Consider the following 23,006-nt stretch of genomic DNA (forward strand, 5'->3'; position numbering starts at 1 on the left):
GAAAAAATTTTATATATATATACACACCTGCATACATACATACATACTATTTTTATTATTATTATTATCATTGCCTTTGCACAGCTTGTAATGCTGGGGATGTACTATGGTGTCAGCTGTTCACACCTCTCATTTTCTTATTTTTCGAGCACCTTCTGGAGAATTCAAGTGGTTCCAAGCAGTGCTGTTTTCTGCAAGTGCTCCACCCTTATTGCAGCCCCTATTTCTTCCACGTACTTCTCGAGATTATTATTATTATTATTATTATTATTATATTATTATTATTATTATTATTATTATTATTATTTATTATTGTTGTTGTTGTTGTTGTTGTGTGAGAGAGCAGTGCATGCCATCAAAGTGACACTGGGGTAAAATATACAAAGCCCAGTATACCCATCATGACTACCCATCTGATAAAAGTATACCAGGCACTTGCATCACAACCATATGTGCACGACATGGTAATCTCATCATCATCATCATCATCATTATTATTCCTGCTGTGCACAAACGTTTTACATTCGGAATCGATGTCCTTCATATTCGGTTCACAACCAGTTTCCTTAGATATCAACGATCTATCTTAGAATTCTCACTGTTCCCAGTAGAGCAGATTTCTGAATTCATGCAACTCTTACACCAATCGCAATTAGGAAACTGTCAAGTCTGTTGGCAGCGGGAGATTAGGGCACTGACAAAAACTGGGATCACTTTCATAGAAACCCTCCACTTGTCATATTCCCCTTACCAAATCCTGCTCTTTGACCCCCTACAGTCATGCCTGCAGATATAGTTACATCTAAAATAATGCACTCCCCCCCCCTGTGCAGAACCATAATATCTGGTCACCTGGCATGGATTTTGCAATCAGTCTGTGCATTAAAATCCCATAAAACCTTACACGGGTCCTTCTCTATTACACTTTCTGGTTGATGTTCTTACCATTTTCTTCCTATTTCAAATCCTCTTGGCTCTAATATATTCCATTGTAGTTCGTTGGCCACACAGTCGTGTCTGTGTCTATATTCCTTCTGCAACAAAGGACTACAAGACCTTATTATGTGCATAACAGATTCCGCTTTCCCACATTCTCTGCACTTTGCACTTTTCACGGATTTGTCTATTTTGGCCTGAATGTTATTCATCCACAACGACTGGCTTTGAGCATCTGTTATGAGTGCCCCCCATTTCTTTTTTAAGGTCTCCATTCTCCAGCCATAACCAAGAATCCTCTGCTATGATGTCCTGCATTTGTACGAGATGCTGACCGTGTACTTCTTTTCCCCAGGTGTTTCTACTCTTCTTCTTTCACCTGTATTCCAATGCCATCTCCCTTCTCGTCTGGCAGCTGGAATCAGTCTTTCTGCGTTGCTTCTCACACACTCTTTTATGCCACGCTTTGCCATTTCTACACAGTCTTCTCATTATCATCATCATCGTTGTTTAACGTCCGCTTTCCATGCTAGCATGGGTTGGACGATTTTGACTGAGGGCTGGCAAACCAGATGGCTGCATCAGGCTCCAATCTTGATCTGGCAGAGTTTCTACAGCTGGATGCCCTTCCTAATGCCAACCACTCCGAGAGTGCAGTGGGTGCTTTTTACGTGCCACAGACACGGGGGCCAGTCAGGCGGTACTGGCAATGACCTCGCTTGAATCTTTTTACACGTGCCACCGGCACAGGTGCCAGTGAAGCGACGTTGGTAGCGATCACGTAATATTATTATTATTACTATTATTATTATTGTTATTATTATTATTATTATTATTATTATAATAATAATGAGGTGATATGGCAGAATCGTTAGCGCACTGGACGAAATGCTTTGTGGTATTTAGCCCATTGCTATGTTCTGAGTTCAAGTTCTGCTGAGGCTGACTTTGCCTTTCATACTCTCAGGGTCGATAAATTAGATACCAGTTGCATGCTGGGGTCAATGTAATCAACTATTCCCCTCCTCCAAATTTCAGACCTTGTGTCTATAATAGAAAGGATTATTATTATTATTATCATTATTATAATATATGAGGACACATGGTCTAGTGGTTAGGATGTTGCACTCATGACTGCGAGATTGTGGTTTCAATTCCTAGATTGGGTGGTGTGTTGTGTTCCTGAGCAAACCACTTCATCTCCTGTTGTTCTGCAATCACTTCATTTGAGACTTGACGAAGATGGTGTGTAGTGGGACTGAAACCAAAACCACTGGTTAAGAAGTAGGTCTACTCTCTCTCTCTCTCTCACACACACACACACACATGTATGCACATCTATCACACACACACACACATGTATGCACATCTATCTATCTGTCTATCTAGCTAGCTAGCTAGATAGATAGATATATAGATAGATAGGCAGATACAGAGATAGATAGATAGATAGATAGGCAGGTAAGTAGGTAGGTAGCTAGCTAGCTACCTACCTACCTACCTACCTATCTGTGTGTGTGTGTGTGTGTGTATGTACAGACACACACGCACGCACACACTTTACTCACACATTAAAACTGCACATATGAGTGACAAGTCACTTCCTATTAATTTTTTGTCAGTAAGTAAACGAGAATAAGAGAATCGTATGTGTGCGTGTGTAGGTAGACTCATGTTATGTGTTCTGTTTTCCTCTTTGTATACATTCACCTATATATATATATATATAATATATATATATATATATATATATATATATATATATATATGTGTATGTATGTATATGTTTATATCTTCAAACATGTCGATCTAGTGAATTGTAACAAAATGTGTGTGCGTGTGTGTGTGTGCATTGTCTTTATATTGGATCTGATGCAACTAGAAGGACCGAAAGTATCCAGAGAAGATTTATTTAACAAAAACCTCACCAGTTCTGAAAATTCTGTCAAGCTGCTGACATTTCACAACAAAAAATCCCTCTTAGTTTTATATATATATCGGAGTGGTTGGCGTTAGGAAGGGCATCCAGCTGTAGAAACACTGCCAGATCTGACTGGCCTGGTGCAGCCTTCGGGCTCCCCAGACCCCAGTTGAACCGTCCAACCCATGCTAGCATGGAAAACGGACGCTAAATGATGATGATGATGATGATGATGATATACAAATGTGTGTGTGTATATATATGTTTCATCTTGCAGGGTGGACCCTAAAAGCTGGCTCAGTAGGGTTGTCAGTTTTGTTGTTGACGACTCGACCATGCAACAGGTTGTACTGGGTCACATGTTACCAGCACCACCAAGACTAAATTCAGTTCATCCGTCGTCCAACAGCTGGGAGTGAGAGACTCCCGGTCTTTGTTTAAACTTCTCGCTAGGAGAAGGAAATTCCAAAATAACACCCGTCTTATTGCAAAGCTGGAAATCTTGGTCTTTTTTCTTTTGGGATTACTTAGTCTTGTGTGTGTGTGTGTGGGGGGGGGGGTGAGAGTCTTAGCAGTGTTGTGCCAGCCATTTCATCACAGGCATTGCTGACAGCCACCATAGGTATTTATGTGTGCATGTAACTATATAGATATATAATATGTGACAATTATTCAGTTGGCATAATAAGACTCCAAGTTTTGGATGTCGGGGTGGAAACCTGCTCCAACATCTCATCAATTATCGCAGATTTTCTTTTTTGTTGTTGATTGCCTCCATAACTGACGAGATGCCGGAGCAGGTTTCCGCCCCGACATCCGAAACTCGGAGTCTTATTATGGCAGCCCAATAATTGTCACATATTATATTACAGAAAGATTCCTCTATTTACACAATACCGAAGTCTCTTTCATTCTTTTGTTGTCTTACCATTACTATTAATATATATATATATATATGCTTTATTAAAAAAGCTGCAAAGACATCACAAAAACTGTTACTCAGAGTTTTACGTTCCCATTCATCAGACAGTTTGACGAATGGAAACGTGGAACTCTGAGAAACAGTTTTTGTGATGTCTTTGCAGCTTTTTTAATAAAGCATATTAATCTACCTCCGGTATTCGAGTACTTTTTTTACCACCTTGTTTCACATTCATGTGCTTACTCCGGTATATATATATATATATATATATATATCATCATCATCATCGTTTAACGTCCATTTTCTGTGCAAGCATGGGTTGGACGGTTCGACTGGGGTCTGGGAAGCCAGGAGGCTGCACCAGGCTCCAGTATGATCTAGCAGTGTTTCTACAGCTGGATGCCCTTATATATATCATATATATATATATATATATATATATATAGGCAAGACTAAATCTAATGCGTCACTGTCTGATGATGGCTTAGCTGGCCAAAACTTCGAAGTCACTATCAACAGCATTCTTGTATAAGAATAATAAATTTGTACTCTACAAAAGTATAGTGTAACCCATCCGATTAATGTAAAATTGTTTTTATCATAACTGAACATAAAAACATTAATATAGATAGATAGAAATGTGTGTGTGTATACATGCCTGCATCCGTTGTGTGTGTGTGTGTGTGTGTAAAACCTGATCTGATTAAGTAATGCTGACCGTTACTGTTTAGAAAAAAACAAATCACAATCTGGATTAATCGTGGGGGAGTCTGAGTTAATGCATCTGAGAGCTCTAAGTGCTTTTGAGAGTTAATAATAATAATAATAATAATAATAGTAATAATAATAATAATGATAATAATAGTAATAATAATAATAATGATAATGATAATAATAATGATAATAATAATAATAATGATAATAATAATAATAATAATAATGATGATGATTTCTTTTATTTGATAATAATGATGCTGATAATAGAGTGTCTGCTTCGAAGTTCATTGGCTGTGACAATAAGCGAGTAACATAGCATCAGAGACGTCATCTTCTGTGTAGATATGCTTATATAAACAGCTACGTGCATATTGTCTGTCATGTGTGCACTCATTAACATGTGCATAGCTGCACACTTCAATGCTTGTATAAAGATAGATAGATACATGCATATGGCTAAGATCAGCCATACATACATACGTATATATATATATATATATAGATATATATATATATATATATATATATATATATATATATATATATAATATATATGTATGTATGTATGTATTTATGTATGAATTTATGTACAAACATGCACTCAGACACATGTTGATACATGTGTATTTATCTATCTGTCTGTCTGTCTATATGAATATCTGTATCTCCAATGCCAACATGGAAAATAGATGTTAACTGATGATAATGTTTATATATATATATAAATGTAGTAGCCTGTATGTATGTATGTATATGTGTGTATATATTATATATATATATATATATATATATATATATATATATATATATTATATATATATATATATATATATATATATGTATGTATGATGTATATGTATATATGTAGTAGCCTGCCAACCTACCCATAGGTTTGAAAGTTACAACAATGCAGGGAAGCACATTGTGACCAGTGGTGTATAACAACATCCAGGAGTGTTGTTGATGCAGTAATATCTATGTCTATCTATCTATTTATCTCCGTGTGTGTGTCTGTATGTATGTGTCTGTGCATATATATATTCAAGATTAATCAGCCGAAATTGCTAAGATGATCTGGTTCTTGACTGATGACTGAGGGCTTCGAATGTCCCGTCCTGTGGTTCTTGTGTCGTCTCTGTGGTGTTTCATGTTCTTGTCCATGTCTGTAATTAATTTTACTGTTTACCTATATATATATATATATATATACAATTCCTTTCTCTCTCTTTCTTTTCCCAATGTGTGTATATATATATATATTATATTATATTATCTTATGTATTGTATATTAAAAGTTTGACTTTAAAATGCGTTGCATGAAATTTCAAAGATGCAAGAAAAACGGTCCGGCCCTTTTTTCTTTTTATTTTCTCCAAGGAAGGCAGTGGTCCATTTATGTTTTTTTAAATCACTTAATGCAGATATTTTATATCCAAGTCATGCATTGAATACTATTTCCTTCACTCATGTACTTATCTGTCTGTGTGTCTGTGTTCGATTCTACTCTGAAACTCTGAGAAACCTCACAACAAGCGCATTGATGCAGGTGCTTATGTGCAACCTTAGCTGTAAATAATGGGTCGTAAGACAGGGGGGGGATGCACCTTACTCAATGGGGCTAAAATGTTACCCTGTCTAATCTGTAGTAGTCCATGGTTCAGTTCTTGTCTGTAGCTTTTCGTCCATGGCACGTCCATGGATCTGTTTCCAGGAATGCTTTTGTCCTCATATACATGCATGCGTGTGTTGTGTGTGTGTGTGCATGCGTGTGTGTGTGTGTGCATGCGTGTTTGTATATGTTGTATATTTTGAAATAGACATATATGTGTATATATTGGTATGTACATGTGTAAAGGTGGTGAGCTGGCAGAATCATTTGCCTGTCCTTATGTTCTGAGTTCAAATTCTGCAGAGGTCAACTTTGCCTTTCATCCTTTCAAGGTTAATAAAATAAGGACCAGTTGTAATTGACCCCCACTCCTCCAAAGTTACTGGCATTGTGCTACAGTTTGAAACCAATATGTGTATACATACATACATACATATACATATATATACATATATATGTATGTATGTATTCATTCATTCATTTTAAGTATTTGTTTTAATTTCAATTACCAATGAAATGATAATTATTTTGAAGCATTTACATTTAAGTATTTTTCAAATATCTATTATATAAACATGTATATAAGTGTTATCTAAATAAATGCTTTTAAATTTTTATTTCATATATATATATATATATATATTATATATATATATATATATATATATATATATTCTTACATATCTATAAATATGCATATATATCATCATCATCGTTGTCGTTTAATGTCCACTTCCATGCTGACATGGGTTGGATGGTTTGACTGAGAACTGCTTAGCTGAGAGGCTTGCACCAGGCCCCATTGATTTACATTACACCACCATATACATATATATACACATACATAATTGTGTGTGTATGTATATATATATATATATATATATATATATATATATATATATATATTGGTGTATGCTCTGGATTTTCTGCAACATGTTGTCAGTTCGTCAGGCAGGATTAGACACGATAGCAAATAGATGCACATCACTGTAAAGATAAGAAAGAAAATTGGGACCTGTGACTGGCTGAATTTACAAGCCAGGCTTTGACCAGGGTCAGTAGAGGTGAAGGATAGAATGAAGTGTGCTGGGGTGGGGTGGGGGGTAGTCTATGAAGTGTCCTGTACCCTTTCCCCTCCCTGAAGGTACTTGACCTTGAGTTGGGCTAGAAAGAAGGCTATATTGAAATAGGGGTTTAAATGTAGAAAGGAGAGAAAGAAAGAATGAAAGTGTAGAATGAATAAATGAAAGTGAGAGAGAGAGAGAGAGAGAAAAAGAGAGAGAGAGAGATGGAGATGTGTGTTTTTGAATGGCTGACCTGTGTCTTCCATGTTGAAATCATTTTAATTTCAAGACACATCCCCTGAAACGCTTTGCCTGGCAACGGTGCCTCTGAAATTTCTTGATGTTCTGAGCTGTAAATTATTTTTGCTTTGTATAAAACACGTATATTTTGTTTTCTTTTATAGTATTGAAAATTTGGAATTATTTGTAAATAATTTTTCTTTTCTTTTTTCTTTCTTATTTCATTTGCAGTCAATATCAAGACCAAAGATTAACGAGGTAGGTTTATAAAAAATTTAATTTATAATGATTTTTTTAAACAGCTTATATGAAAGCCCAAATAATGAGAGGCCTCAATGTAGGGAAATTTCAATTTGTATCCCACCAATTTCAGTTCTGTTTTGTTTTATACGTAACATTAGGTCTGTATAGGCTTAACTATATAACGTTTTGTAGGCACAGAACTTTATTCATCTTTAAGGTTCATCTGTCAGTGGCCTAATCTCATTAAGCTGTACAGAATAAGTTAATTCTGTTTTGTATGTAGTGTGGGGGTTAGTCATGTATTGGTAGTTCAGAATATTAGGTAGGCTGCATGGGAAGAATGACCACATTAATTGACTTTTTATCTATTAACCTGTATTGTTCATATTTATTGTGTATGTATAAATAATTGAATGGAGCAACATTTATGAAACATTGAATATGATAATAGTCAGGAAGCTTCCATGGCATAACATGATTGATAATGCTTATGAAAGTGATTTGTAATTACTGAAGATGAATTAAGTAGAAGGAATTAGAACTCTTGCATGTAATCAATGGGCTTAATTCAACACCACAAATCAGAGTTGATCTCTTTGGTTGAATACGTGTGTTAAATAAGGAAAGAGAGAGAGAGAGAGAGAGAGAGAGAGAGAGAGAGAGAGAGAGAGAGAGAGAGAAAGAGCATCTACCCGAGTAGAATGACATCATGTGGAATGCTGAGTGATGCTGGTCTAAGGTTGAATTTTATAACTTTAAGCAAAAGTTTCTAGAACTATTGACCAAGGTATTTGGCAGAAAAACTTGCATGCTTCCTTTGAAGTTCATTGCATCAACCATAATGTGGTTAGCTAGTGCTGATTGGTCAAAGTTAATGCCTTTTATGGTGATACAGAATAGCATAGTTCTAAGTTGGAGAAACCTTGAGAGCCATGGTTCAAAACTCAGCAGGAGCCTATATCACTGCCTGGATCTCGGCTCATAACAGCCAAATGGTAGAACATTAATCAAGTTTACAGTACAACAGCTGGCGAGAGAAGGATTATTCCACCATGTTGTCTTACATTAGTGGTGCTCTTCTTACAAATCACTCCTCTTCAGTAGTTTAGAAAATATCAAAGGTGATACCATGAGGAATTATGCCGGAACTGTAGGCATCTTACATTTTGTAAAGAAAAAAAAAATGACACAGCACTATCAACATGAATATTTGCTTATTGTTCCTGTCTTTTTTTTATTTTTCAGGGAAGCTATGAGAAAATATCTACGAGACCGTGGAGACCAGGTATTGGTCATATTACATGCCAAAGTTGCCCAAAAGTCATATGGAAATGAAAAAAGGTATTTATGAAGAATTTCTCTTTTATGATGACATTCTTCCAATTGTCTCAACTACATGCATACATAAGTGCATACATACATACATACAGACAGACAGACACACACACTGATGGCTAAAAGAGATATCATCATCATTTAGTGTCTGCTTTCCATGCTAGCATGGGTTGGATGGTTCAACTGGGGTCTGGGAAGCCAGAAGGCTGCGCCAGGCCCAGTCTGATCTGGCAGTGTTTCTACAGCTGGATGCCCTTCCTAACGCCAACCACTCCGTGAGTGTTGTGGGTGCTTTTTACGTGCCAGACGAGGCTGGCAAACAGCCACGATTGGATAGTGCTTTTTACGTGCCACTGGCACAGAGGCCAGACGAGGCTGCCAACGGCCGCAATCGGATGGTGCTTTTTACCTGCCACCGGCACGGAGGCCAGTCAGGGCGGCACTGGCAACGGCCATGTTTGGATGGTTCTCTTACGTGCCACTGGCACTGGCATCACAGCTACAATTTCCATTGATGTTGATCGATTTCGATTTTTGATATGAGGAAGGTAGTGGTGAGGAGATTTTGTTCTAGCCCCTCATCCCTGCCTTTCTCTTGTCCCCTTCAACCATATATTTCCTCTCTTCCTAGACACCTGTGCTTCCTCTCCCAGACACTTCCCCTTTCTAGCGGCAGCTTTCTTACTTCTCCTTTACCTCTGTTCTTTTGTGTCCTACAAGTTCCATGGCAACTTCGCCAGCACTGGTGGCACCAAAAAAGAAAAGAACACCCAGCACACTCTGTATACCATTGTCATCATCATCATCACCACTGTGCGTGTGTGTGTGTGTGTGTGTGTGTGCTTGTGTGTGTGTGTGCGTGTGTGTGTGTGTGCGTGTGTGTGTGTGTGTGTGCGTGTGTGTGTGTGTGCGCGTGTGTGTGTGTGCGTGTGTGTGTGTGTGTGTGCGCGTGTGTGTGTGTGTGGGGGGGTTTGGGTTTGGGTTTCCTTGTCCTGACATCACTTGATTGCTGTAAACAAATATCATTCATTTCCAATATTCTGTGAAAAATGTGTCTGGCCATGGAGAAATATTACCTTACTTGGAAACAGGTAAGGATTGATGACAGGAAGAGCATCCAGCTGCAGAAAATCTGCCTCAGCCAATCACATTTCTCCTATGCTTCTATGGTAAAGTGGAATTTAAAATGATGGTGGTGGTGGTGGTGGTGGTGGTGGTGGTTTGTGATTTAACATTTCTCGTTGCCTGCTTATCCTCAGAACTGTCAGTGCTTTGGCTAAATGGACGAAGCATAAAATAGAGAGAAGCTGAAAGGAAATGTTGACTGTTCATATAAAAGAGTATTGAGTAAAAGATGGTGGCAGGGGAGTCTTGAATACAGCTTGTTTCAGTACCATCCTACCATCCCTCATTATCTGGGTGGTATGACCCAGTAAGAGAAGAACAGATGTATGTTGTAAAGATAAAAGGCAGTTATTCCAAAGTAACTGAAGTGAATTATGGTTTGATGTATCCTTCCGCCACTGGGTTCCGTCAAGTTTGATCAATCTCCTTTGATCACTCGACATTACACATTTCCTGGTATTATTTTGGTAATCTTAAGGCAGCAGCCTGGCAGAAATATTGGAATGTTGGGAAAATGTTTGTAAATTTTCATGTTCAGAAAATTCACCATAAGCACTTTTTTTGTTGTAAAGGAGGCACACAATCACACTGTAAACTAAATAATGCATTTTAAAGAAAATAACTTTTTCTGATGAAGTTGCCATTTTAAGGAAGTGGCTAATTTTTCCTTTTTTTTTTTTTTTTTGCATTTCACTTTCTTATGGCAAAAATGTTTACAGTGAAATTTCCTGTAACCATAACTTTTTTATATATTGTTTGTGGTTATTCTTTGGAGGCAATAAAGAAACCATTATTGGCAGTGAATTGTTGGCGCATCAGAGAAAACACTTTTCTGACATTTGTTCTGGATCTTTATATCATGGGTTCAAATCTCATTAAGGTCAGCTTGACCTTTCATCTTCCTTTCAGGATTGATAAAATATTGTACTGGTCTCGTGTTGGGGTCAATGGTATCGATGACTCCCTCTCCCCTCAGAATTGTTTGTCTTGCACCAAAATAAGCAACCGTTATTTTGGTAGTAGTCTTATATTTTCCATGATTAAAAACCAAAACAACAAACTTCCTTCCCACAAGAATTACAGGTATTTGGTGTTTTTCTGTTGTAGATTTTTCTGTCCTCCTCCTTGTATATACTTGTTTAATAATGGTTGGAAGCGGAAAAAAGAGCAGTTAGAAAGAGATGGTGCCACAGAACAAGAATCCTTGGTATGTGCATTCATGGGTATCGGAAACTCGGATCAGGATATGGTTCAGCTGAATTTAGAAGGAAAGGTAAGGAAAACAGTTTCTAAAATATTTTTAGATTTTTGGAAAAAGATTTTCTCTATCATCTTGTGTGTGTGTGTGTAGGTGTGTGCATGCATACACACATGCTCAGACATGGGCTCTTACAAACACATGCACTCATGTATGTGTACATTTACACACACATGCAAAAGCACATAAACACGCACACACACTTAGGTATATAAACACACACACACACAAGCACAGCTGTGTGGTTAAGAAGTTGATTCAACAACCACATGGTTTCATGTTCAGTCCCACTGCATGGCACCTTGGGCAGGTGTTTCTACTATAGCCCTGGGCCAACCAATGTCTTGTGAGTGAATTTGGTAGATGGAAAACTGAGTGGAAGGCCATTATATATATATATATATATATATATATATTATATTAATGTTTGTTTTTATGCTACAATAAAAAGGATTTTACATTAAACTGAAGGATTACACAATAAATTTGGTAGAGAACAAATTTAGTCTTCTTTGACAAGAATAGTATGAGAGTGACTTCAAAGTTCCAGCCAGTTAACCAATCACTGGAGGATGGCTTAGCTGACCGAAGCTTTGAAGTTACTGTCAATACTATTCTTGTCAAAGAATAATAAATTTGTGTGTGTGTGTGTGTGTGTCTGTTTTGGTATTGCAGGAATTTTGTAAACCAGTTTCACCTTGATATAAATGAAGTTCTTCATTTCCAATCTTTATGGAAACATGTCATGCCATGAGGTAATATTACCTCATTTAAAAACAGGTGAAGGTTGGTGACAGGAATGGCTTCCAGCCTTAGAAAATCCGTCTCAACCAATTACTTCCAAACAATCCAAGAATGGAATTGCAGATGTTGAAAAGAGACGAATGCATTGATTTTTTTTTTTCTTTTGTTTCAGTCGTTTGACTGCGGCCATGCTGGAGCACCGCCTTTAGTCGAGCAAATCGACCCTGGTACTTATTCTATCGGTCTCTTTTGCCGAACCGCTAAGTGACGGAGGTGTAAACACACCAGCATCGGTTGTCAAGCAATGCTAGGGGGACAAACACAGACATACACACACACACACATATATATATATATATACATATATACGACAGGCTTCTTTCAGTTTCCGTCTACCAAATCCACTCACAAGGCATTGGTCGGCCCGGGGCTATAGCAGAAGACACTTGCCCAAGATGCCACACAGTGGGACTGAACTCGGAACCATGTGGTTGGTTAGCAAGCTACTTACCACACAGCCACTCCTGCGCCTATTCGTGTCTCTTAATATATCTGTCTTTTGTGGCTATATTTCCTTATTTTCTTCCTTTTATTTTATAGAATTCCAGGGAAGTATTTTTATACAAGAGTTTGGTCATCTCATCTTATTTTATTCCCTTTTTTTTCTTTTTCTAGAATTATTGTGCTGCTAAAACTTTGTATATATCTGATTCTGATAAACGAAAGCATTTTATGTTGTCTGTGAAGATGTTTTATGGCAATAGTCAAGACATAGGTATGTTCAACAGCAAAAGAATCAAAGTGATATCAAAACCTTCAAAAAAGAAACAGTCTTTAAAGAATGCAGATTGTGAGTACTCAATACACTTCATTCTCAATAAAATCAGTTCTTTTGCTACTGACCATTTGTTTATTTCTAAACCATTTTGCATTTGATATTCCAAGAGATTTAGTTCTTGCTGGTTTAGACCGATTAAATATTAACCTTTTTGTCAGCAAATCTCTGTTTAAGTTAATTTTGAAAATTTGAAGAATTTGGTAAAATAATTTTGTCATTATTAATCTGGTGTTTGAGACATAAATTAACATGAAATTTTGATGAAGCATTTTTAATTTAAAACAAGAAATATGTGTCATAGTACTAAGGGTGGTCTCAAACAGGTCAGTACCAAAAGGGATTATAGGAATTATAGAATGGTAGAAATTCTAATTCTATAGTCTTGAGTTCAAATCCATTCCAAGTGTTTTATTGAGGCATTAAAGTTGGTCCTTTTGATGTCAGCCCTCCTGAGATCACCCTTTATTCTGTGATAGACACTTCCCTTTTTTAATATGATCTGAATTTTGTTAATTTATATTTCAAAGACCAGCTTAATAATTCTTTCTGATTTTGGCACAAGGCCAGCAATTTTGAGAGCAGGGTTTAGGTTGATTACATTAACCCCCAGTAGTATTTCACTGGTACTTTATTTTATTGACCCTGAAAGGATGAAAGGCAGGATTTGAACCCATAAAGAGCTGGAAAAAATGCCACTAAGCATTTTATCCGATGCCATAAAGATTCCACCAGTTTATGGCCTTAATCACCTGCTTAATAATGACTAAAATATTTGACTAAATTTTTCTTTATTCTCAAAATTAATTGAAACAAAATGCAGTGGATTTCAACAGAAATTTGGTTCCAAAAAGGTTGAAGGGGTCTAAGTTTAATAAAAATTCCCTTCAAAATTTCATGTTTATGTTCCAAATGCCAACTTCTTAAGAACAAAATTATTTTTCTAAATTCTTTATTTTCAAAATAAATTGAAACAGCAGAAATTGGATCAATTTCGTAACGATTATTGATTATACCAGAGTTCATTTAAATTTCTAAGGGTACGATGTCTCTCATGTAAGTCTACATCTTTATAAAGTTTAAACTTACCAACTTTAGCTGGTTTGGCTCTGATTTCTACTCAACAAAAAAGACCCCCACAGACTTATACTTATTTATATTTTATTTTCCTTCCCAGTATGCATTGCTTCCGGTACCAAAGTGGCTCTGTTCAACCGTCTTCGATCACAGACCGTCAGCACACGATACCTCCATGTAGAAGATGGCAATTTTCATGCCAGTTCTACGCAGTGGGGGGCATTTACAATACACCTCTGTAAGTAGTTTTTATTAAAGGTTTTGCTTTTTATTATGTCTCTTCATTTTAATTCCAAAATTCAGTGTGTGTGTATTTATCTGCTTGACAACTGGTGTTGGCGTGTTTGCATCCCTGTAACTTAGCAGTTCAGAAAAAGAGATTGATAGAATAAGTACCAGGCTTGAAAAAAAAAAAAGTACTGAGATCGATTCATTTGACTAAAAATCCTTCTAGGTGGTGCTCCAGCATGGCCACAGTCTAATAAGTGAAACAAGTAAAAGGTGGGGCAGCTCACCTGATGATGAGCCATGCCTCATGTGGCTGGCTTCTCGTAGAAAGGTGGCCAAGCTTGCTGTATTACAGGGCTTCATTTGATCAACAACCTCTGCTGCATCATCATCATCATCATCATCATTTAATGTCTGCTTTCCATGCTGGCATGGGTTGGACAGTTTGACTGAAAACTGGTAAGCTGAGGGAGCTGCACCAGGTTCCTGTCTGATTTGGCATGGTTTTCTATGGCTGAGTGCCATTCCTAATGCCAACCACTCCAGGAGTGGATACCATTTACTTGAGGCTGGCAACAGCCATGACTATGAATTAAACTGCTGAAGTTTAATTTTGCCTTAAATTCTTTTAGAGTCACTGAAATAAGTACCAGTTACACACTGGGGATCAATGTAATTGATTTACCCCCACCCCCGAAATTGCTGGCCTTGTGCCAAAATTTGAAACCATTATTATTATTATTATTATGTAAATGGCACCCATGCATCATCATCATCATCATCATCATCAGTAACCCTTTCAATCTATCCTAAATATTGATCTTCACTGTTTTAGTGTTGCTGTTGTTGTTGTGAATAATTGCTTTAATGTTTCTCTTCAGTGGATGACAATGAAAGTGAATCAGAGGAATTTACTGTTCGAGATGGTTACATCCACTATGGCTCCACCATCAAACTAGTGTGTTCTGTCACCGGAATGGCTCTTCCGAGATTGGTAAATACTTTATTTCACTCTCTCCCCTCCCCCCTCCCCTGTCCCTTTCTCTAGACTATTCCTTAGAAGAATGTGCATATTTATCATCATCACTGTATCAACATTTACTTTTCCATGCTTGCAAGAGTCGGATGGAATTTGTGGAGGCAGATTTTCAGTGACCAAACGCCTTTCCTGCCACCAACCCTCACCTGTTCCCAATTCCCCCGTGACCAGACATGTTTGTATGGAAGACTGGAAACAATAAAAAAAAAAATCACTTGCATGATAGTGATACTTAATAATTATCATGATGTCAAACACACACACACACACACACCACATTGTATCAACCAGACTGTCAGATGTTGTTAAACCCTGCTGGTCACAATGCACTTCCTCACATTGTTGTAACTTTCAAATGATGCCACGCCACTGCTGTCTAGGTGGAGAGGCCAACATTTCCCCCTGAATGTGACACCAGTCCCTTAGAGGGGGTGGCCCATTAAGCAGCTGAGTGGACTGGAGCAATGAGAAGTGTTTTGCTTAAGAACACAATGCACTGCCGTTCTGGGAATTGAAACCACGATCTTGCGATTATGAGTGCAACACCCTAACCACTAGGCCACACGCACACACACACCTTTTACTTGTTTCATTCATTGGACTATGGCCATACTGGGGCACCACCTTAAAGAGTTTAGTCAAACAAATCATCCCCAGTATTTCATTATCTTTTAAAAATCTGGGATTTATTCTATCAATCTCTTTTGGCTAAGCACTAAGTTACAGGGATGTAAACAAACCAACACCAGTTGTCAAACAGTGGAGAGGACAAACACAAACACAGACACAAATTCTTGTAGACATGCATATGTGTGTGTGTGTGTGTGTGCATGAAGGGCTTCTTTCAGTTTCCGCTTACTAAATCCTCTCACAAGGCTTTGCTAGGCCTGGGGCCATAGAAGAAGACACTTTCCCAATGTGGCACACATCGATCACAAAGCCAGCCTCTTAACCAAACAGCTGTGCTTGATGTTAGTCATTTGATTAGTGTAGGTTCGACGATGGACTGGTGTCCTCTCCAGGGAGACAGCTGTCTCGAATCCAGTTCAAAACGAAATCCAGTTCATCACAACATTTTCATTTCACATTTTATAATAGGAAATCATCACCCCCCCCACCTCCTTCTCTCCCCCCTCTTCTTCCTCCTTCTCTGCCCCCTCCTCCTCCTCCATTGATTTTGCCTTTTATTTCCCTCCTTCCCTCCCCCTCCTCACACCACCACTGTTATACACTAAGGTTGATTCAGTCAACCTTGGTGTATTTCTTGCTTATCCAAGCATGAATGTCTTACTGGCTTTCATGCTTCGATAAACAAGAAATAATCACCACCACCACCACCACCATCATCATCATCATCATCATCATCATCATCACCAACATCATCACTACCACCGCCACCACCACCACCACCACCACACCACCACCACCATCATCATCATCATCATCATCATCATCATCATCACCAACATCATCACCACCACCACCAGTGGAGTGTAAGCAACATTAATATATTGAACTAAATGCCTTGTAATATTTAGTTCCAGCCCTTGGCATTCTCAATTTAAATCCTATAAAAACCATGTTTGTGTTGTTATTGTTGTTGTTGAAACAACTTATGGGTATTGAGATTTAATTTCACCCCCCCCCCTATTCTGGGTTGATGAAATACCTACCACTGAAACACTGGGGATCAATGGAATCAACTACCCCCTCCCCCAAATTTCAGGCCTTGTGTTTATAGTAGAAAGGATTATTATTATTTTTACTTCTCAGAGCTTTCGGTCTTATTTACTTTGGTTAATTCTGTGAGAACGGACAGCAATCTGTTGTCAGAGGTCTCATAGGGTTGCTTTCTGCAAACTATAAGCTTCGGTACCTGAATGGTAACTTATCGTGGAAGACACTCAACACCCAAACACCTATCACAAAATCCTAGCTGTCCCCTATAGAGCAGTTTTTTTAGCCTGCTCTGCCCTCATGTCAATTCCAATTTCTCCGACATATTTCTTGAAATTGGTGGTTAGTGCTCCAAGTGCCCCTGCAACCATTGGGATAGCAGTTATTCTCCTCATTGCCCACATTCTTGTAATTTAGTCTTTTAGTAATCTGTATTTTCCCATCACTTCCAGATTATTATCATCACCGTTATTATTATTATTTTATGTTTGACTTTTGCTTTGCATTTGTACAAGTTGGCTCCATATCTCACTTAGAGACCTCAAGAGACAACAAGTTAGAAGTTCGTGTTGGTGTTATGCCTAGGGTGCCATATATTTGGTTCTGTACATAGTGTTGTCCTGGAGAATGTTTAAGAAACCATAAGAAAATTATGTTTTAAAACTTGAGATTACATAGAAAGTATTTTGCGTAGGATATGGGTAGTTCCCATGAACACTATCTTTTGAATTTCTGCCATTTTGGGGTTTCCTGGTATCTGAGCTAGGTAGCAATCAGCCCCTTTTACTATCATTCCTTGGGCACCTATGTCAACAGCTATTGTTTTAGTCATGAAGTTCCACATTTTGCTAATTTCTATTTCAAGATCTTTATATTTGCTCAGTTTTTGGCAGGTCTTGACAGATACGTTTATATCAATTGGGACAGTCATAACAATGAGGAGGCATGTTCTTTGTTTGAAGTCTTTCAATATGATGTCTGGCCTATTTGCATCTATCATCATCATCATCATCATCATGATGCTTGAACCTTCCCTTTTATTATTTCAGATAATTCGTAAAGTAGACAAGCAGACTGCATTACTTGATGCAGATGACCCAGTGTCTCAGCTGCACAAATGTGCATTTTACATGAAAGATACGGAGAGGATGTACCTCTGTCTTTCTCAGGAGAGAATTATCCAGTTCCAGGTAATTTATCTATATCTTAATATTTTAATCCTCACCGAGAATATCTCCCTCTCGATTCTCAATGACATTTCCTGAAATGGTTGTTTTTTTGTTTATTATGTTTAATGGCATAAAATATGTTGAAGTTGTAACGTTACCATCTTTCATCTTTTGCAGGCCACACCATGTCCAAAAGAACCAAATAAGGAAATGATAAATGACGGTGCCTCTTGGACAATAATAAGCACAGATAAAGCAGAGTATACATTCTTTGAAGGTATGGGCCCTGTTAAGGCCACTGTTACCCCCGTACCAGTCGTCAGTAGCTTACATGTAAGTACCTGACTATGTTACTCTACAGAGACATTATGTGTTGTTGTTGTTGTTTTTATGGTATCATTTGTAGCTGGAGAACATGCTCCATCATCATCATCATCATCATGATTGAACATCCATTTTTCATACTGGCATGGTTTGGATGCTTTGACAGGAGTTGGTAAGCCAGAGGGCTTCACTAGGCTCCAGTCATCTGTTTTGGCACAGTTTCTATGGCTAGATGCCCTTCCTAATGCCAACCACTTTACGGAATGTACTGGGTGCTTTTTACGTGGCACCAACTACTACAAATTATTGGTCTCCACAATTTTCTTTGTTGTACAATATCTTTTAGTTAAGTAATAGAATCCTTGTTCTAGTCATTCACCTTCATCATTTTACTTCATCTTTCCCTGGGTTTGATGGGTCATCATAGTTTAAGCTGTTTCTTATCAGGATCCTCATAAACTTCTCTCGAAGCCAGGTACCTGTACATGTTATTCAATGTGGGTTCCATGGCTGGATGCCCTTCCATTTTACAGTGTGGACTGGATGCATATTCTCTTGGTGCCAGCAAAGGAGAGACTCAGTGTGGAAACCATGGAAGGATAGGAGAGGAAGCAATGACAGTAGAAAAGGTCAGAAATGGGTAGATAAGGGTGGTGGTATAGGGGTGTTAGTGTAGAGAGTAGGCAATACCCAAGGGTATGTACATTGGTCAGGTGACCCAGGAGGAGGATAGAAGAGAGTTAGAGAGCCAGACAAGTCTTGAATGGAGCAGATGGTGGAAGGGGCCAGACTAGGCATATCCAACCTTGTTTAAAAAGCAGGACACATGAGACGTGGCTCATTATCAGGCACACTGCACTACAAAAAATATTGAAGGTTTTGTTAGCAGCACCCCCGTGAATCACTGTTTGGCCATGATTAGGGCTAAATGGCAAGAATGTTCAGGGGTAGAATCAGTAGAGGAGTGATTTGGTAATAAGCAGAGGTGGACAAAGATAAGGGTAGGTGGTCATTGAGGTAAAAGTAAGAATTGGTATTGGGTGTCAATAGGGTTGGTCACAGAGGATTGAGAGTGCTGGCTATCAGTGTGGCAGTGGTAGGGAGGTTGAGTGTATTGGGGAGTGGGAGAGAAGTGGTGGGGGTGGTCCAGTGCGGAATGGGGGAAGTGAAGGGAAATGGATGATGCAGTTTGTGCAGGTGATGAAGAGATGAAAGATGTAACGGGGTAGATATGAATGAAGAGATGCGGAATCTTGGAGATGGGTGGGTGGGTGAGTAATAGATGTGAGGCTGTAGAGCAAGTTTTTCTGAGAACAAATTTATGTGTGAGTATACACACACACACAAACACACACACACACACACACACACCACACACACACACACACACACACACACACACACACTTGTCATGGCTTTTAAACACTACCTTTGTGTTAAGTTACATTTTGTCATGGTCGGACGGTTCTTTTATAGAAGCCATGGATCACAGATTCAGTACCTGTTCTGAATCTTCCATCATTGCCATCATCATCATCGCCACCATCATCATTGCCATCATCATCATCATCATCATCATTATCATCATCATGTGTCCTTTTAGTGTATATCATTATTCCATTATTTTTAGTCTTTAATGACAAATAAGAATTGTGCAAAAGCTTTCTTGATCGTTAGCTGTATGTTAATTACTAATTATATGCTTTATGTCAAATGACTAATCATACAGGAGTTGTCCATATTACAATGTGACCATGTGTCATGGATCAAATGTATTTGTGTGTGTATGTGTGTCACGGTCCAGATGATTTATGCCACATGCTTTTGATTATATTGTGTTGCTATAGAAACAAACAGGTCATGAGTGCACACCTGCTCCCTCCCCCCCACCAGTGTTTTTCTTGTTTATGGTTTAGTCATCAGGTTTTAACCAGTAGCCATGACCTTCACTGTGAAATGGGTTGGGTTGTTATTTTTGTTGTTGATTGCAGGAAAAATATGAGTGGGAACTGAATTCCAGGGGGTTGATGAGAGAGAGAGAGAGAGAGAGAGAGAGAGAGAGAGAGAGAGAGAGAGAGAGAGAGAGAGAGAGAGAGAGAGATCTGTGAATAGTTGTTATTGGAAGCATGTTAGAGATGAAGACTCATTACAGGTGATGAGAGAAAAAGAGGCAGGTGTATTGGATGGAGGGTGGGATGGGGATAGAAGTGGTATTTAATCCAATAGTTATGAGGAGCAGAAGCTGTTATAGTAGCGGTAGCATAGGTAGAAAGAGGAGACAGTGTGTCTAAATGTGCCATCCTTTGTAAACTTTGTATGAAGAATCTAAGAATCTAAGAATTTACTTATTTATTTGTTTTTTGTCTCTCTTCTGAATTCTTGTAGCTAAATGGTGGTGGAGATGTTGCCATGCTGGAATTGACTGGAGAGAACTTCACGCCAATCCTCAAAGTATGGTTTGGTGATGTAGAAGCTGAAACAATGTACAGGTTCGTTAATTTATTTCTTGTAGTTTCATGTTCCATTTCTTAATTTGTCATCATCATCATCATCATCATTTTCCTTGCTGGTCTGGGTTTGATAGTTTAACTGGAACTGGAGAACTACTCCCAGTTCCAGCCTGATTCGGCTTGTTTCTATGACTGGAGGAATATAACCACTCTGAGAGTGTAACGGGTGCCTTTTATGTGTCACCAGCACAGGTGCCTCTAACTTGTCACTGGCACAGGTGCCTTTTATGTGTCACCGGCACAGGTGCCTTTTATGTGTCACCGGCACAGGTGCCTCTAACTTGTCACTGGCACAGGTGCCTTTTATGTGTCACCAGCACAGGTGCCTCTAACCTGTTGCTAGCACAGGTGCCTTTTATGTGTCACCGGCACAGGTGCCTTTTATGTGTCACCGGCACAGGTGCCTCTAACTTGTCACTGGCACAGGTGCCTTTTATGTGTCACCAGCACAGGTGCCTCTAACCTGTTGCTAGCACAGGTGCCTTTTATGTGTCACCAGCACAGGTGCCTCTAACCTTCCACTGGCACAGGTGCCTTTTATGTGTCACCAGCCCAGGTGCCTCTAACTTGTCACTGGCACAGGTGCCTTTTATGTGTCACCAACACAGGTGCCTCTAACCTGTCACTGGTACACGTGCCTTTTATGTGTCACCAGCACAGGTGCCTCTAACCTGTCACTGGCACAGGTGCCTTTTATGTGTCACCAGCTCTGACCCTGACTACAATGTCACTTAGCTCGACATGTCTTCTCAAGAACAGCAAATCACTAAAGGTCTCAATCTCTTGTCATCATCTCCATGAGACCCAACATCTGAAGATCGTGCTTCATCACCTCAACCCATGTCTTCCTGGGTCTATCTCTTCCACAGGTTCCCTCCACAGTTCTGCATTTCTTTATGCAGCTGTCCTTGTCTGTATGCATCACATGACCACACCAGTGCACGTCTCTCTCATGCACTCCACATCGGATGCTTTGCTTTTCTGAAATGTTTCCTTTAATAATTATTCAGTGTCTCGTTTCCTACTCAATTAAGCATCATTATGATAATGATGACTGTAATGCCAATGGCCATTGTCCTTGTCATTTTCGTTATTTATACCCTTCATTTATTATTCATTTAATTGCTCGTTAAAATGATGTACCAAAACATTATTAATGCATGTACGTCTGTACTGTTCTGAGAAACAAATTCCATAAGTTTCCTCCTTCCGATTGGTCAGTAACTCCAAGCTCCACAGGAGAGTAAATATTGAGTTTTGTTTCTCTCCATGCAAGAAGTTCCAACAAAGAAGTTCCCTGGAATAATGTTATTTGACTGGGTGCATAGATCAGGGTGCATAGATGAGAGATCAGGAACTCCTGCCAGGTTGAGTCACTGCTTCTCCCTCCAGTTATATGGCTGTGCCACAGGAAAGAACCACAAGACAGATTCTTTGAGTTGAGCCAGTTGGCAGGAGATCTTGGGGTAAATCAAGAATGAGATGGTTGGATTATATCCATAGACTCAGCTGCTCATGTTTGAGTATCCAGCCAGAAAGTCTAGTGACATTGCTTCTTCTAGGACCCTGTGGAGGGGTAGCCTGAGGACTCTACCCTCACAGGAATAGCAGGCAGAGAAGATGGATGGATGGAAGCAAAGCCAGTCCATGTAGGGAAAAGGTAAATGGAGATGGCTGAGTGCAGCATTCAGGAGATCCCCCTTCCACGTCCTTTTACTGAGTGAAACTGAGTCACTTTGCTTTCAATGACTGAGCTTTCCCAGTTTTATGTGTTCCATAACTCATACTTGGAAGCAACATCAATGGGATACAAGACAGGATTTGTGCAGGGGAATGGTTTATCTCTCATCTGCTTAATGCTATGAGCACTACTAGGAATAAGACCTGTCTTTATCAGTCTTATTAGGGGGGGAAAATGGTGTTAGTATATTATTGCATTTTATTAAGCCAGAAAGAATTTGAAGTTAGAACAGGTGGGGAACAAAACTACTGTTAAGTACTTAATGTTTTTGCTTTATTCTTGCTCTCATGGA

At 38.8% G+C, this 23,006-nt stretch overlaps 1 protein-coding gene across 10 annotated transcripts in view; it reads left to right on the forward strand.

Moving 5' to 3' along the window:
• The window catches only part of LOC115224244 (recombining binding protein suppressor of hairless), a 238,572-nt gene that overhangs the window by 204,586 nt on the left and 10,980 nt on the right, over nt 1-23,006 (forward strand). For all 10 annotated transcript variants that reach the window (XM_029795046.2, XM_029795043.2, XM_029795044.2 and 7 more), the window contains 9 exons: nt 7,641-7,667; nt 8,898-8,993; nt 11,220-11,385; nt 12,790-12,964; nt 14,127-14,264; nt 15,136-15,248; nt 18,020-18,160; nt 18,317-18,472; nt 20,849-20,952. In XM_029795046.2, the coding sequence (XP_029650906.1) occupies nt 7,641-7,667; nt 8,898-8,993; nt 11,220-11,385; nt 12,790-12,964; nt 14,127-14,264; nt 15,136-15,248; nt 18,020-18,160; nt 18,317-18,472; nt 20,849-20,952 (1,116 nt within the window). The remainder of the gene's footprint in view (nt 1-7,640; nt 7,668-8,897; nt 8,994-11,219; nt 11,386-12,789; nt 12,965-14,126; nt 14,265-15,135; nt 15,249-18,019; nt 18,161-18,316; nt 18,473-20,848; nt 20,953-23,006) is intronic.

The sequence above is a fragment of the Octopus sinensis genome, linkage group LG25 (assembly GCF_006345805.1).
Source record: "Octopus sinensis linkage group LG25, ASM634580v1, whole genome shotgun sequence".
NCBI lineage: Eukaryota > Metazoa > Mollusca > Cephalopoda > Octopoda > Octopodidae > Octopus > Octopus sinensis.